Source organism: Rhopilema esculentum, chromosome 20 (genome assembly GCF_057945365.1).
Source record: "Rhopilema esculentum isolate cy_ngs chromosome 20, ASM5794536v1, whole genome shotgun sequence".
In the NCBI taxonomy this organism is placed as follows: domain Eukaryota; kingdom Metazoa; phylum Cnidaria; class Scyphozoa; order Rhizostomeae; family Rhizostomatidae; genus Rhopilema; species Rhopilema esculentum.
This window is the reverse complement of record NC_142834.1, coordinates 12,195,537-12,213,317: the sequence shown is the minus strand read 5'-3', so window position 1 is coordinate 12,213,317 and position 17,781 is coordinate 12,195,537. Positions and strand designations below refer to the sequence as shown.

Genomic DNA, 17,781 nt, shown 5'->3' with positions numbered 1-17,781 from the left:
TATAAACAGTTAATAAACATGTGTTTTGTGCAAAATGCAAAATTTATACTGCCTTTTAACATAACCTGGTCTAGCGGTGTTAGGGACGAGAAAAAGGCTGGGTTCTATAATTTGTGTTATCATCACGTGTTTTTTGTCAAGAAAACACTAAATGTTTCAAATTAAAATGGAGACTGCGCACATGCCACTGAGTCTTTGATACCTACTTACAAACCATTGTATTTACACGCAAAAAATCAAATATTTGAAACTGCAAATAAAGTACTTAAAGTTGTTTTAAAGTGTTCACTATTAGTCCAATAGAAAAAGCTCTTCAAACAGAATCACTGGTGGTACACTTGTTAAACAAACCACGTCTTTTACTGCTGCGCAAGTAATAAAGGCATTTTTTCAAAGCAATTTGAAAGCTATAGATACAGTAGAATCATTCGGTAAGTTTCTAGGGAAAATTAAAATGGGTTTATGCATTTGAGTGAATTCTAGACACCCGTTCCACTTAAATAACTATTTAAAGTCTGTTGGAATATAGGAATCGTAGCTGGTTGGATCAAAAATGAAAAAGATTGGATCTAATTTCCGTTGGAAATTTACAGTTGCATTAGGTTCCTTTTTTGGTGACACTAGCCAAAGGTCTAACATTTTAAGGAAAAGAAGTAGGCATGAGTCTTAAAGACTCGACAATTTCTTTAGGCAATTTCACTAAGAACCGCACCGCAATGCAGTGTTGAGGTTTTGGCGGACTGTATTGTACACAGAGTTGGAATAGAAGTGTGAAGTAAAGAAACCACTGACGCCTCAAACAGTCGGCTGTAGACCGGCTTCGCCCCATATCAGGGCTTACCAGTACAGCTAGACTAAACAAGGACCCAATGCTAACCTAGGGCCAGCAATTAGGCCGTCAGAGGCAATGCATGTGGGAGGTAGTGTAAAAAGGAAAAGAAGTACGCCTGAGTCTTAGAGACTCGACAGTCTCTTTAAGCAATTCCAAGACTAACATTCTCACACTAACAATATTCGCATTAGCATCTTGAGATTGATTACACAGAATCAGAAGTCAGCCTTCACGGTCCTTTTGTAGCACAGCTGAGAAATAATCTAGGAAAATCAAAAGTCTCCCACGAAAATTTCAAATATATCTTAAAGTTATTCTTACGGTGGCAGCATTTTTTCCAGTAGCTTTTCTGTTTTCATTTTTTCTTCTTCTAAGAGTCTAGTTCGCTCTTTCACCAAATCTTCCAAATTGTTTGTATATTTCTCCATCATTGTTAACATTTGATCAACTAAATTTGTCGATTTTCTACAACAAAGAAAAGTGAATACATTTTCATGTTCCTGGAAATAAATTTCAATTGCAAGTAAAACCTCAAGTGATATACAGGTTTTAGCATAGCGGTCAAATCTTTGATTGGCTGAGAGCTCTGTTCGCTGCCATGTTCTAAGCCAATCAGCACACAGGATTCTCACAACAAAACCGCCTCGCAGCTAGAATTAGGCCCATTTTCGCCATTTCAGCGTGTTTTTACCACATTGTCTACAAAAAACATTGCATGCCTCTACAAAGCCAATTTCCACTTTATATTTTGTCCAGTTCATCATCACGCGTTGCTATTTAACCTATATTGGCGCCACTGTTCGATCGCAAAAAATAATATAAAAAAACACCTCGCAAATGATCGGTAAATTTCGTGTCGAGATTCAGGTTAATTAGGTTTTTACCTCTCCCCACCCAAAACGCTATAGACATTTCACATTTAGACAAAATCAATTATATACTTACCTTAAATATAGGAATGGTTCATAATCCCGTCAAAGATGCACTCACTGTTCAGCCTTAGATTCGGCGGGGATCGCCAATTTAATTATCACAACGGTACGAAGGCTCTCATATTCACCCTCGAAATCAATAAATGTATCTTTGTCCTCTGGAATCAAAATCTGCTTCATAAAAGTGAAAAATTTTCAGCAACAGCCCAAAGTAATTTCAATCATGATTGTCCAGACAATTGACCATTATTACTAATTTTATGTGATGAAAATGGCGAATACACTCACGCGGTAAGACTGGGATCTAATAAAATTTGAAAACGGCGGGAAAATTTCAAGGATGCATTTTCGTCAATTTTTCTAAATTGATTTTCCCGCCGTTTTCAAATTTTATTAGATCCCAGTCTTACCGCGTGAGTGTATTCGCCATTTTCATCACATAAAATTAGTAATAATGGTCAATTGTCTGGACAATCATGATTGAAATTACTTTGGGCTGTTGCTGAAAATTTTTCACTTTTATGAAGCAGATTTTGATTCCAGAGGACAAAGATACATTTATTGATTTCGAGGGTGAATATGAGAGCCTTCGTACCGTTGTGATAATTAAATTGGCGATCCCCGCCGAATCTAAGGCTGAACAGTGAGTGCATCTTTGACGGGATTATGAACCATTCCTATATTTAAGGTAAGTATATAATTGATTTTGTCTAAATGTGAAATGTCTATAGCGTTTTGGGTGGGGAGAGGTAAAAACCTAATTAACCTGAATCTCGACACGAAATTTACCGATCATTTGCGAGGTGTTTTTTTATATTATTTTTTGCGATCGAACAGTGGCGCCAATATAGGTTAAATAGCAACGCGTGATGATGAACTGGACAAAATATAAAGTGGAAATTGGCTTTGTAGAGGCATGCAATGTTTTTTGTAGACAATGTGGTAAAAACACGTTGAAATGGCGAAAATGGGCCTAATTCTAGCTGCGAGGCGGTTTTGTTGTGAAAATCCTGTGTGCTGATTGGCTTAAAACATGGCAGTGAACAGAGCTCTCAGCCAATCAAAGATTTGACCGCTATGCTACAGGTTTTTTGAATATAGCAGCTTATACCAGTTGGTGATATTAGAAATAGACACGGAAGACTATAGCAAAACCTGAACAAGGATAAAGAGGGAGAGATTAGAAATAGAGATATATCTATTTATATATATAAATATATAGAAATAAATATGAATAATGACAGGTCATAAGGGTCTGGGAAGCAGGAACAGGATGATGGAACGTTGTAAAGTTTGCAGCTGTGGGAGAGAGTTGGCAAAGAGACTTCGAAAGGGTATCTAGTACTATGTACATATGTTTGGAATGACCTTACATGACAGCCAAGACTCAAGAATGACGATATTCTTTATTTGTTTATTGACTAGATTTATCAAAATTTTGGCCTACGGAGTTTATACTATTTTTGCACGACATTATTGCTCTAGAGATGCTTAGGAATAATACAAATTCTAAAGACAAAAAATATACATATGTGAATATATTGTGAATATAGAAAAAAACTAAAAAACTGAGGTCCTACTTTGGGCCAAGTGCTCGTAATGCTTTAAATACATCTTTGAATGAAGGTCTTTTTTCTGGGAAATCATCCCAACACTGAGTCATAAGATCGATAAACTCAGCAGGCACATCGCATGTCTCCGGGCACACCGGTCGAAAAGGCGGTATCGTTTTGAACTGTATCTTGGATATAATCTCTGAAATAATTTGAAACTTAAAGTTATAAAGAAAAATTCTGTCAATGGAAAATAATTTCATGCCTTCTGGAAATAATTTTAAACATCATTGGGGCATTCAAATATATATCATAGGTTATGATCGTTTTTATTCGCTATTTACAATTATTTTGATGCATGCTTCACATGATACTTGCATAAAACAGCAAAACAATAAATTACTCTATAATGTATGGCAGAATGATCTGCAACCCTGAGATTTGTCAGATACTCATCTACTCCGATAGTTCTCTTGACGCAAGAGCAAATTATACAGTTTTCAAGCATGAGGATGGGGTTTTTTTAAAACAGTTATATTGTTTATCAAATTATTCCAGCATCGTGCCTTTTTCCGGCTAAAATGACTTCTGCTATCACTTTGCAGCATTCAAACAGTTCAAATTTGACTGGACCATCTTTTTTTTAAGATATCAGGATTTTTCTATTTAGCTTTGTCTGTGAAAGCATTTTATCTGTGATCGTCTCTGTGATCATGACAAACCATTACTTTTCTTTCAAAAAATAGTTTTTGGATTATTTTTCATTTGGATACATTTATACTGCAAAATAAAAATATTAATATCCCTCTACATGGAGCATTGGTATGATATTTCATCAAGATCTATTGCTAACCTCATGAATTTAGTAGCTTCATGAGGAATTTTCATAACATTACAAGATGCCTTTAAATCAAACAGGCAATAGATGCTCTATGAGTTTGCTTATCATTATAAATAAGTACATTGGTACCTGAAGGTGAAAGTGAGGCTTCTTCATAAGGGTCGCACCTGGAACAAATCTCTTTCATGATGATTCCATAACTATAAACATCACCAGCTTTCGTTCTCTCATTTTGCTGATTATTGGCAAGAAACTCTGGAGCAGTCCAAAACATTTCTAGAAAATCAATCAATTAGAGCTTTATTACATCAGACTAAACCAAATTTTTCGCATTCTGATACATTTCTAGTCATTTCATTGTTTTTATCTATTCTGAGAAATTCTAGATCAACTCTTCACATGATCTTAGCTACCCAGTTTCCTGTTTAAAATGCTACTGGTCATTACATTCATAATATAAGGTAAGGATATGATACCATATCGAACTCTAAACAAGAAAATCTTGGATATATTTAATATTACCTACTAACAAGCACCAAGATGCCGGGGGAGGGGGGGGGAGCTTGGCTCTTAAAAAAACTTTAATAGCATAAATAAAATACTTTTATTTTGTAAAATATGGCTGCCGTTTATCAGGGCTGGCCCTCCAAACAAAAAACTGTATCTCGATATTTGCTTACTAAGACTTACATCTTAATAATTAGAAATTATACTTTATTTCTAATTTCAGAAAAACACCACTGATAGACCCAGAGCTACCTGTCTTTAATCAATTTTTCAGTTCATTAAATGCGTTGGAAAAAGTATTGGAACAACACAATATAGAATTGTTCTATCTTCTCCTCAATTCTTTGTTCACTGTTTCTTGGCTTCGTTCGTAAAGTTATGAACAAGGAAAAATTGCAATGATTTATGGGGAAAGAGTCAGTGCTTATGTGACCATATCTTAGCCAATTGCTCACATAATCAGCTGATTTCGTTCAATGAGTAATATTTTGTGATGCTCTTTCAGGTAATGGGATCCCAATCCGAGTTTTACAAAAATAGATTGAACGTGGGGCAGTCATTTTAGAACTTTTTCTGACTGGCCAATTTAAATCCACAACTAGCAATATATTTACCATCATGTTCTTTTGGACCCTTGTACATACGTTTTATACTTTGAGGAGTGTCAGACGAGAAAGCTGTTAGCTACTATGTTGAAAAATGTTTGCATTTTTCAAAGCCATTTTCAGATTCTATTACCTTTTGAATCCTGGTATTGATCGTCCAAATCTTTAGCAGGCCTGTCAAAACAATCGTAACCAAAATCGCTCACTTTGATGACCCATCTGCTGTCGACTAGACAGTTGGATGATTTGAGATTGCCATGAACGCCGAATCGTTTGTGAATCTCGACCATTGCCTGATAAAAATCAGAAATAATGAGGCTTTAAAACTATGCCGCGTTTACAAATAGATGCAGTAAAAATTCATTCCATCCAAAGACATACTCTTTTTTGAATTACAAATGAAAATTTATCCTTTTCTGAGCTCATTTCTCAAAATCATTTTATGATTAAGTTATCGAGTTATCCGTCCACATCAACCCACTCCTTCTAGCCATGTCACTGCATCTTTCTATCTGGAAATTCTCAGGACTATTGTTATACATTTATGACTCAAAAGCTCTATTTTTTGTTCAACCTGGTCGTTAAACTATCGAATAAACTCAACAATTTTAATTTCTTAATTTAGCTTTCACTTTATCACTGTTTCTCTGAGTACAAAATGTGAGATTTAGGTTTCTCGGGAGCTGGAGATCTTGAAGGATGCAGCAAATCCTTTTTTCGAACAAGGACTTTTCTTATTCCGCTCTCTATGATGCCACCCCCATTTCCATAAAATAAAATCGGCAAAGACAAAGAATCATCCCAACAGACCCTGTAAGCTCTTATACTTTCGACGTCATTTTCCTGCCAGAGACGGAATCTCAAAAGAACTGGAAGTTCACCTGCCCCGAGAAGTGAGTAAAACATTGTTTTGTATAACCATGCAAGTTTCTTCTTCAAAGAGCTTACGCTAGTAATTAAGAAGAGATTTTCTCCTAATCATGCACAGGCTGCCAAAACTGAAAGCTGTGAGAATCGACTCGTTCTAAATGTATTACTAGAAAATATTTTGACGATTGGAAGCTGATACTTTTAGTGTCCACAACAACTAATGCAGATGTTCAAGAAGGAAAGGTTTGCTGCCTGTAATTAAGTAGAAGATGTAGAAAAGCAGTCATCATGATGAAAATAGGCAAAAAGGCCAGTAAATGAAAACAGAGTTTGTGAAAACACCGCTCTGCCAAGAGCATTAACAGCAAAGCATAGTTATTTTTAACAGACAGGCCTCGAATAGACATCAGGTGTTTTGAGTCAATCTAGAACCTTTATAACTGAACCCAAGAAAGAGATAATTTGGTTGTGATAAGCATATCTAGACAATGTTTGAAAGAAATAATGCTGACTATAGCACCTTTCATAAAGAACACACTTGAAAATATACCTTACTTGTATTAACCTATTGTGCTGAGAAAGTTGGGAAGATTTGGGAGCTTAGCAATAGATTTACGCTACCTAAACATTTTGAATAACTTCATCATTGGAGGGAAAGATTTCGGTCTGTTTCATCTTCATCAATTTCTATAGAATCCTGGGTATCAGAGTCACAAAATGTTGAGCATGGAAATAGAAGAGAGGAGACGAGAAGTGAAGGAGCATTTTCGGAGAAAATGATTTTTGATACATCACTATAGCTATCAGGAGCGTATGTAGGAGTTTTTGTGTACGACAACCCCTCTTTTCACCTCTGTTGCCCCTTTAACTTGAACGTCAATTAAAAAAAACCAATAAAATGATCATAAAGCATGAGAGCTTTCAGAACTTTGTCTCTGGATCATACTTATGTTCGTTACTTTCCCTGATCCTTTCCTTTCGATATCCCATCTTTTGAAATTCCTACTTGCTACAATGGAAATCTTTGCACTTTATAAGGTACCTTAGATGCAAAACGTTTACCTACCTTGACAATATCAACAGCAAACGAAAATTTGAACATCCAGTCAATATCGATGTCATCATTTTGCAGAATGTCCTGCCAGAAAGATACTTAAGTGTGACAAAACTACTTGTCCTATTCTTGAAACAATTGCCTATCTATTAGCAATGACAATAGCCATATAAATAATATCTTCTTTACTGAATTTTATATCATTATCATTGTCTGCGTTCAATTTTATGCCTAATTCTTTCAGTCATATTTTATTCCTCTAAACCGCCTTCTCGATATAGAGCCTATACTTTTTGTCACACCAGCGTTACTCAAAAGGGAATTTGCATAAAGGCGCTAAGGCCCTTACGTAAAGCATTAGCCAATGATTGTCCTTCTTTGGATGACTGAAGATTTCCTTTAAAGTTTTCAGGGATTTAAACGTGAGGCTAGACCTTTTTTACAAAATAATGACATTTTACGTTGTATATAAACTTGGAATAGCTAGACAGCGTTACTAAAAACAAAACAGCGTTGATAATTGAAGATTAGATTAGATGACTTCATACGAAGTAAGAGTGAGAAAAGGAATTGTCTTGTTCGTTCTTGGTGTTATTCTGCTGCATGTAACATGAAGAATTTACCTGCAAGCTTCCTTTGGAGCAGTGTTCCCATAGAATCCAGAGCTCGTTGTTGCAAAGTCCAGCACCAATGAACAAATTTACGTTTGTGTGATGAAGATCTCTTATCTAGAATGGGAGACAGTACATAAAATAGGGTAAAACCAAGTAAAAATTCTGCGAAGTGAAAATTTGTGGTATAAAGTAATTTTTAATTTGACTAAACTGCAATCTTTACTGAATAACAATTTTTATTTCTCATTAACACATTGATCAAAATCTCTATTGAAAAAACTCTAAATGTAAATTAAAATTGTATATTATTTCTCCTGTTAAATGTGAAGCAGATAGTTTTGAGGTAACTTCGTATGAACGTTGGGAGTTAAAAACTAACTTTGAAAAGGAGGTTTGCATTTGCTTGGTTCATCAAATTAGGTGTATTGCATTGCAACATTACTGATGATGAATTGTCAATACAAAGAACATGATGTGTCGACAGATAAACAGCAAAGAATCAAGGGTAAGGGGCATGGAAGGCCCGGAGAGAGGGGCGAGAGGCTTGACAGAAGGTGCAGAGGCCCGAGTACCCGATTCATGAAATTGCCTCTGGCATTAGCCACTTTGTGAAAGTGCCCCTGTATTTGCATCGTTAATTGTCAAGGAAATTCATATGACTTTCTGATTGTGTTTCTTTTCTCAGCAACTTTTCCGACAGGTTTGATGGTGACAGTAGATTGAGAGAAATGTTCTGTTTCGTAAGGGCAAATGCTCTTATCCTGAAGCATGCCCCCTTGTCCTGAAGCCTGCCCCCTTGCCCCTTAATCCCTCAGTCATTCATGCTTTCCTGAAGCAGCATACCTGTTTCAATCGATATAAGCGCTCTTTTGAAAACGTTGAGTGATGTGAAAGTGTGCATTGGAACTTTTTTACATAAACCCTCTGAGTTTGATAGACACCAACTAAATCTGAATTGCCAATGTATTCATCTGAAGCAACACTAAGCTTTGAAAATACATTCTGTTGAAAAAAATATTCATAGTGAGGAAAAGGAAGTGGCGATAAGGTTGTTTTGACAATTATAAATAGTAAGTGCTAAACAATTCTCAAGTAAGCTGCAAATAGACTGCAAAGAATTAAGAAGCAACATCCGTTTGACATCCACGTCTTTTAAGGTCTAAAACCATTAATTCTGTCTGAAGCAGATGGGTTGGAAAAGTTAAGACCTTAATCATCTGTGTGGGCGAAAATCAAACACATAGATTTCAAAGTAAAGTAGAAACATTTTTAACCTTTGAAACTCTGTAACCAGGTTTGGAATGGTTTACCTAGTGAACTAAAATCAGCAGAAAATTTCAAGATTTTGATAAGAAAATGCGATGGTCCCAACTGCAAATATTGTGTCTGTACCTATCTACCACTTAGAAATTCAATTCAGAACTTAGAACTTGTAAATTTAGAAATACTATTTTTTTTCTTTTTAGCTTTGTATATTCGATTTTGATTAGTTACTTTTATATATTTAATTAATGTATATATTGCTAGCTATTTTTGCATATTGAATGAAAATAAAGTAACACACACACTCTTACACAATGCCAAATGCAAAACATCGGAAACATAACGGCATTATTAGCAAAAGTGCCGTTCTAAGAATTTATCAAGGGCCTGTGCTGTAATCAACTAATGGAAGCCATAACCATGGCTAAACCAATGGCAGCACCAAGAATATTTTGCGTTTAAGATCCTCTGTTGTGTAACTCCCTCTGAATTTTGACAAGGGGCTCAGTCTCCTAGTCCCCCTTCACTTAACCCCTGGTTGTTTTAGGTATACCAAAACAGGAACAACACTGTTGTGATTAGTGTCAATGCTAGAAGTCACAGCCAAAATTTCAAAATTTTACTCTATGTTTAGTGCAATTGTCATTATGAATATGCAGTCCAAATATGTGGCATTACCTAATCACTTCTACTTACAGATTTATAAGAGACTTTACTGGTTTGGGACTCTCCAAATTTTGTATACGCAACTTCGTTGCAATTGACAATAAGTTCCTTCTCTAACGTCACTCTTTCGTACTTCCATTTCCTTAAAAAGAACAAAGCTTCAGTTGGATTTACAACTTCGATTAAGGATAATTATGCTTTGTAGAGACGAGGCCATGATTTTCAAAAAGAGAGAGTGCACGAGAATTTAGAGGCACAATGTAATCCAGCCCTGTCATTCTAGGTAAGAAAGCGGAATTAGCATCATTTTAAAAACATTCATATTCCCAAAGAATGGAGAAACATGGTTTCAATTCCCAATGCTTACCTTACTGATTCTGAGGCAAAAAGTCTACCTAACTCTGGGCACCAGTGCCTCAAAAGATTCAAAGTAAAAAGGTCAAGAAATTATTATTCGGTGTTTTTATAATTATTATTACTAGGTGTGCTTGAAACATGAATTCTGCTTCAAACATTATGTTACAGCGAGGACTATGTGGAACTATATTGCATTGATTTGAATAACTATAAGCACAAATATTTATCAATATTGATATTTCACATCTCTGACGTAATACACAAGTATCAAGATGAATCAGCAAAATATAAATAAAGTCGAGCAATATTTATCATGGAGCTAGAATTGTGACTAAATGGCAGGGACGTAATATTAAACACGTCAAGAAGTTGCAGCGAAGATTGTACTTTTTAAACTTTATGATTAGTTTCATGGGAAGTATCAGGAGTGGTTGGTCTTCATCTCATTTCATGTCTGATAGGATTTCTTATTATTGCCAAAGGTTAATTATGTCTTAGGGTGCAAGTTTCTTACAGTTAGTTTCTTAACAGAAAAGAAACTATTAGTAAAGTTTGCTGAAAAAGGCTACACTTTGGAGTTGATTTATAGGAAATCCATTTATTTGAAGAAAACATTGAAAGTTAGGGCTTATAGCTCAAAATCTACAAAAGTCATAAATAATCAATAAACCAGAAAATAACTTACTTGTATCGAAAGAAGATGAGCGTTCCGAGTAAAAGGATGACAAAGGGGATGATAATTGCAATGTTGAGAGCAGCTTGAGATTTCTTCCCTACAAAAGAAAATCGTGTTTTTCACCATATCACGATGAAATCATTTTCATAAAAAAAGAAAGAAAATAACCCAAAGAGGCGGTAAAAGAGAAGATTTGATGACGAAATATGAAGGATTAATGGCATGAAATAGATTTCAGTCCGTCATTAAAAATATGAAGATAAAATCGCTAAAGGCCATATCATAGATGTAGGAAGCATACCAAACGTTAAGGTGGGGGAGGGGGGTCTCCTGGGTCTACGTTTATGTGCATAATCCGTGTAACTGGCATATGCCACGATGGAGGCAAAAGCTATGGTGAATTACTTTCTTCGTAAAATTCAATTGCACCAAGAAGACTTGAACGATAAAAAGAACACATTCAGATGGCTACACTCCTTTTTTTATAAGAACACCCTTTACAAGAACACTGAGGCTCGATTTGCCCAAAAAATAAGAACAAGGCTAGAACATGCTCAGCTCATTAACGGAAATTTTCACAAGCACTCAGCTATTGTACCGACATTCTCTTAGCAAAAAAAACATTGATAAGTTTGTCCATTAACACTAGCACTCATTGCTTTATTTTTAAACTTTACCCGGTAAAACGTCTAAGGAACTTCATACAGTATGTAACTTCTCAAATATTTGCAAAAAAATAACTCTTAAAATAAGAACAATTATAAGAACATTTGAGCCTGAAAGTATTGAAAAGTTAAGAACATCGAGGCTCGGCAAAAATTATCTGGTTCTTATAAAAAAGAGTGTAGCAATTAATAGCAAGAAAACAGCAAGAGCTCAAACTCACCTGGAACGCATAGCTTTCCGTCAAACCCACAAACTGGAATAGCTCTAGGTGGAACTTTTGTACCACCAGGAAACACATAATCCACACGCAAAACGTTGGTCAAATTCAATTCCGGATCAAACTCTTTCATTGCAATAAAAGCGCCATTTTGTACATTGTCCACAATAAAGATGGGTACTCTGTCACCGTTTTCATCTAGCCTAACTCGGCCTGTTATTCCTAAAGATTGAACCGATGAGAGATTAATGAAAAGCCGTATGGTGAATTAGAACTTGGTCGGCTGTTTAGAGTTGGGTGGCTGGATTCGTATAATCAACAGCAAAAAACTGAACAGAGCATGCAAAGATTTAATAGAGCAGAAAATTACACATTACAGACGTTAGGTTCGTTTGTTGCTAATCATAGTAAGCATCCTTTGAAAAATACTACTAGCTACAAGCTAGCTGATTGTAAGGATAATGATTATGTTGTCATCAGTAGCGTAGAGAGAGGGGGCAATGCTCAGAAAGTTGGTATCTATAAAAAGTGCAAATCTGCAATAAAATAAGTACCTCAGGGGAGTTGATACTTCAGACAAAATTAAAAAGTTTGCAAACGACTGCAAGTAAACGACTGCAAGTAAACGACTGCAAGTAAACGACTGCAAGTAAACGACTGCAAGTAAACGACTGCAAGTAAACGACTGCAAGTAAACGACTGCAAGTAAACGACTGCAAGTAAACGACTGCAAGTAAACGACTGCAAGTAAACGACTGCAAGTGAACGACTGTAAGAAATTTCTGCTCGCTTCGCTCACAAGGGTCCTCTTATTACCTCTACAGAATGTTTTACAATTTCCCCTTCTTTAAGAGTATATAGAAAAAAGGTGCTAAAGCGCTCCAATCCTTGAAAACTGGATTCTAAAATGCTTGTCGGGGACTTTGCAGATTTTTGCTCCAAGAAGAACGGACTTAGTTTGAATCTTTTGAAATGCTTTTTATAATTTTAGATATTTGCTGACAACTTTGGAAAATCAGTTTTTACACGTAGAGCTTCGTCACTTTACACAATCAGAATAAAACCGTTAGAGGAATTGTTAAGGAAATAGACAGTTGTAAAACAGCGTCAGCCACGAAAAGCTGCATATGACGGTTATTGTGTTTGATTAGCAAGCAAACCATTGCCACGTGAAAACAACATAGCTTTTCCAAAAGCATTGACAAAATGGGGTTGCGTGACTTTCATGTTTAGTTGCGTGACTTTTTCATTATCCGATCATAGATTGATATTTAGGATAAAAACGTAGATAGAAAGGCTCGACGTATAAAAAAAGGGTCGAAAAAAGAGTTTAAAAGTTTCTTTTTAAAAATATGTCTAGAAAAACAATTATAAAGGTTTTTGGGTGTGATTGTGCCAATGTTAACTTCACCTAGAAAAACAATTATAATTAGGTAGGTTGTTGGGTGTGATTGTGCCAATGCTTACTTCAAATGGTCTTGCTTACAGTCGTTGACTTTATGGCTGCCTTAGGCCCTGGGTCTAATATACAAAATTGTGTTATGGTAGCTTAAGTATCAATAACGGTAAAACCGTGTCAGTTTGACTTTAGTATATCGAGTCCCATACCTGTGAATGCTGTACTGTAAGTGGCTTGAGTAACAGCAGAACTGTCATTCCAATGGTTTCCACTAGATAATGATTTGTTCAATGCATGAGCGTATAGCAACACAGCGTCATATAAATAAGCGGCTGAAGAAAGTACCTAGAAGTGGAAGCAAGCGATTAACACTGGTTAGAGGAAAGTGTAAGTGGAAATTTCCTACCTGGTCTACGTTTATGAATATTCTTAGTCAGGTCATATACTTGCATATAATAAGCACCCTGGGCGCTTATTTGATTTTCAAGTTGTTAGGGTGGGCGCTTATTCAGACTGGGTGGCTATTCGGATAAGGGCATTTATCAAAACTTTTGTTCTAAGGATTGGCCCTCATCTGAGTCCAAGGGGCTAAATCGGTCGCTTGGGGATCTAAAAGCGATAAGCTCTATATCAATCAAACAAAACATTGCACTAATTCACTGACAGAAGTTTTCTAATTTGGAGTTCAGTACTAATGAGTGGTAATTTTTTGTTGCCACCTTAAACGCTGAATTATATACCAAAAACAAAAAAATCAAAGAAAAAAACTATTAAAACGGCGAGCCGGTTTGGGACATCACGTTTAAAAGGAGACCAGTTGATCCGTATGCTTTTGGATCCACTGTATGAGTACTATGGTGATCTTCAGAGACCATCCCATACAGATTCGGTCCAAACTGGTCCAGGTTGGACATGTTTAGATTAATTTTGTAGCCAGCAACTTATAAAATGCGCATGCGTGTAGCTTGTGGATCTTAGCTACGGCCGATCCAGTGTAAAGGCAAATGGTTTTGGTAAAAACACCTGGGATCGGACCCAAAAGTATCCAAAATTCTCTAATTCATTTTTCGCGTAAACTTGGACTTAAATGCTGTTAATTGTTACACATACCGAAGAGGTTAGATTGATGTTAAATGGCTGCTGTGCCATTCTTCTGATCACTTCATCATTGAATGAGTTGTATTTGCTTTCCTTCATATCAACTTTTGAGACCTTCACACTTATTATCCCACTGAGAACGTTCTTCACAGGCCTTATGCCTCGAGTGAACTTTTGTCTGTCCCAACTGCTCGCAATCTCAAGATCAACTGCAATGAACATGTACTCCCCGTTGTGCATGCCGAGTTTTTTTGCAGCCACAGACATCCTTGCTACATCTCTGCTGTAGCACAAGAAGATTATAACTAGAAGAAAGAACGATCGATTAGACTATTGTATACTTGTTATATCATCGGTAGAGCCTTATATAAATTCATATCCAGATGCAGATCGAAAGTTACTTGAAGAATTATGCATTTTGATAAAGCCTTATTCAATCATTACTTACTTTCAAGTTTCAATCATTTGACACACAAAAAATTCCCGAGGCATGCATCAATTCATAGGACCAAGGCTGAGATCAAGAGTCTTAATTGCTCTAGCGGTTGCTGCATTTTAGGGGGGAGGGGGAAGTATAGATTTTGCCCGAATATCATTGCTTCATTTAGATAGAACTGCCCAAACAAAGCTTGAAATGAGACAACTTTTCCTGATTTGGTTGCTGCAACGTCCGAGCCTCTATTTTTCCTACGCCTGTGTTTTTTACGTATATTTACTGTACTGCAATAAAGCAATATTGTGAATGTGCAAAAAGTATGAACCGCAGGATAGGCTGTCCGCCGGATTCTGTGAATCTTGCAATGAGTACAAATACGAAAATGAACTTCAGAAACAAAGCAAAACGACGACGAGAATGCACTGTAATTCAAAACAAATATTATGAATGTTCAGGTTCATTTCTAAACAGTAACAGCACGGCATGGAGCTGCTTTATGAATGCATCATTCGAACAATATTTACTTGTCACAAGACACGACAACACTATGTTATATATACCTACTTCTGCATACTGGTTTTAGCTTGTTCATCAGCTCCATTTCATCATACGTATCGGGATAAAATCGCTCTATTTTTCCTATTGTGATGTTCTTTTTTGCAAACACAGCCATCGTTTCTCTTGCCAGAGGTGTAAAAACAGGATCTATATCCTCAGCTAAGCACCCATGCTTCCATTTGAAATTGTCCATTATCACACCAACAGCTTGTGGGGTTGAAATCTTGCTTCCTCTTGCAAACGGCTTGGTACGGAAGAAATTTGGATAAAGCTCAGGGTTTGAAAGAGTTGTTGTTGAGCAGCCGTAGGATATCATAGGGATGTTCTTAGCTGCAGCAACGAAGCCTGCGTGGACACACGACTTTGAACATGCAGGACCTATGAAAACATTCACTTGTTTCTGAAGGAGATTCACGGCAGCACCAACGCCGCCAGCCTCGCTACAAACAGTATCTCGATGTACGAATTGCAAATGATAACGAGGCAGGAGACTGGTATTATAGTTGATGAAATCGACAGCTATCCCAACGGCAGATGCAAATCTAGGTGCCCTGTCCCAGGAACCAGTGAACGGAGCTAGCAAGCCAACTGTTATTTTGGTTTTGTTTCCAATACTCCCATAAGTCAAAACGAAGAAGCCAAAGACCGACAAAGCAATGCCAGCTTTTTTGCACCCCATCAGTTGGATTTATGTTGGCTGAGGATAGAAATATTCATATAAGCAATACTATATAAATTTCGATGTCATTGCCATAGAGTTTTGATGTGATAAAGTAAATCAAAGGAAATTTGAAAGTTATAAAATGGATACTTTTGCCATGCCTGTCTGCCACGCCACACCATTTTTGCCTATACTCAAAATGCATTGTAAGCCAATCTAAAGGGCGTGGTCGCAAAAAATACATGCCATGCTCGCAGAGGAGCTCCTGTGTTTGCTTTCTCGAGACATTCTCAATTGAATTTTCACCTTATTTAACAATACTTGAAATTTTTTATATTGGTTATGTTGCTTGAGAATTTTTTTTAAACTTTTGCGTACTGTTTATTATTTATAGATATTTGCTTACAACTTTGAAAATTAAATTGTCTACACCAAGAGCCTCCTCATCTAACACAATTTCGAACATAAAACATGAGAAAAATTGTGAAGGAATTAACTACCTGAAGAATTGAAAGAGCCATCTCGAGTCATTGGCTGTCATTGGGCTAGATCAACTGTTATATAAACGACATAGCTAGTTTCAGACACATTTACAAATTAAGGCGTTTTACCAATTTCTGAAGGGTGTGGTCTAAAAAAGTTTACCCGTGGGTTAACTCCCGGACCCCCTCTTGTCGGACTCGTCTTTGTCCCTCCATTCTTCCCACCCTGGCTACGTCGCTGCCAATACCTTGTTAAGGCTTAATTTAAGGGAATTGACCCCCATCGAACCGCTTCAGGCCATGACCATTCTCAACTCTACGCTCTTTGCCGCAGGATCGTTTTAGATTTCCCCAAAGGTAGGTAGTCATCCCTACATGATAGGCCAGAGAACTCCTGGATTACAAAAAGCAAGGCTTTCAAAGGTAAGGTTTTCAGAGGTAAGGTTTTTAGAGGTATTTTGGGCTGCTTAAGATATTCTTCTGAGACTGGCAGACTCAATTCTAGCCGTCCATTCTTAATATCTAGCACCAATGCCAGCTTTGAAAGCAAAATTTAGCTATTTGTTGATGCCTGCAGATGTAAATAAAACTATTCTTAAATTTGGAATATTGAAACTTACAAGGTATCCGAATTTCACCAAGGACTATAAATATGCTTATTTTTCCAAGTGCAAAACCGCTGGAATTTTTGCTCCGAGGAAAGTAAAGGGAAACTCTAGCAAAGACTACGTATGACGTTCAAGCATAGACTCTTAGAAAGTGCACGTTCATACTGTTCGTTAGAGCTTAGAAAAATTTTATTTGTTTGATAAACGGAGGGTAGTTCTTGTTTTTTTATCCTGCACACAAAAGCAGACATTATAATTCCCAAGATGATGTATTGCTAACGGGTTTCAGACAAAAATTCAAAATGCAACTGCAATCTTGTTACTAATCCACCATCAGTTTATTCAGAATAGGGGTTTATAAGAACATCATTAATCGCAGTCAGTCGAAGACGTAAAAAGTTCTTTTGGCCTATTTCAAATTCGCTTTCTTTAGCGTCCAAGATGTCATACATTCGTCTCACAGTAAGGTCCCGATACTTTCCAAACACATATTGCAAGTATCAGGGAATCATACCAATTGCCAGTTGAAGGTATGATAAATTGGCTCTCGTTTTTGCCGATAATATACAAGAGCTCAGCAAAATTCACACTCTGATTTCAACGCAATTTATAGCCGGCATTGTCCTCAGATTAAACATAAATTCAAGTCGTTCAAAGTTATCAAAATTGAATGTTTATTTCAGATAGAACATTGCATAGTGTAAGAAAGGTTGGACTTCTAATCTTCAAAATCTAAAGCAATATTTACCTCTTGTATTCTTGCAGCGACTGCACGAGTCTTAAAGCAGTGTTCTTGAACTTCTTTTTCGTCTGAAATAGAATTATTTTTCTCTTTTATTACATAACTTAAATTTCGTGCAAATAAAGTTTGAGCAGATTCTTGCAC

General features: G+C 36.5%; 1 protein-coding gene across 6 annotated transcripts in view; it reads right to left on the bottom strand.

Annotated features, from left to right (window-relative positions):
- The window catches only part of LOC135687477 (atrial natriuretic peptide receptor 1-like), a 60,855-nt gene that overhangs the window by 20,945 nt on the left and 22,129 nt on the right, over window positions 1-17,781 (bottom strand). For 5 of the 6 annotated variants that reach the window (XM_089114411.1, XM_065204044.2, XM_089114410.1 and 2 more), the window contains 14 exons: window positions 17,644-17,705; window positions 15,151-15,841; window positions 14,163-14,455; window positions 13,262-13,397; window positions 11,657-11,875; window positions 10,780-10,867; window positions 9,768-9,879; window positions 8,652-8,810; window positions 7,818-7,922; window positions 7,207-7,278; window positions 5,404-5,563; window positions 4,288-4,434; window positions 3,345-3,519; window positions 1,154-1,297 (listed from right to left, as the gene is read on the bottom strand). In XM_089114411.1, coding sequence (XP_088970537.1) covers window positions 1,154-1,297; window positions 3,345-3,519; window positions 4,288-4,434; window positions 5,404-5,563; window positions 7,207-7,278; window positions 7,818-7,922; window positions 8,652-8,810; window positions 9,768-9,879; window positions 10,780-10,867; window positions 11,657-11,875; window positions 13,262-13,397; window positions 14,163-14,455; window positions 15,151-15,823 — 2,483 coding nt within the window. In that variant the 5' untranslated portion in view covers window positions 15,824-15,841; window positions 17,644-17,705. Of the gene's footprint in view, window positions 1-1,153; window positions 1,298-3,344; window positions 3,520-4,287; window positions 4,435-5,403; window positions 5,564-7,206; window positions 7,279-7,817; window positions 7,923-8,651; window positions 8,811-9,767; window positions 9,880-10,779; window positions 10,868-11,656; window positions 11,876-13,261; window positions 13,398-14,162; window positions 14,456-15,146; window positions 15,842-17,643; window positions 17,706-17,781 lie in introns of those variants that run through there. The other variant, XM_089114414.1, reaches the window with a different exon arrangement.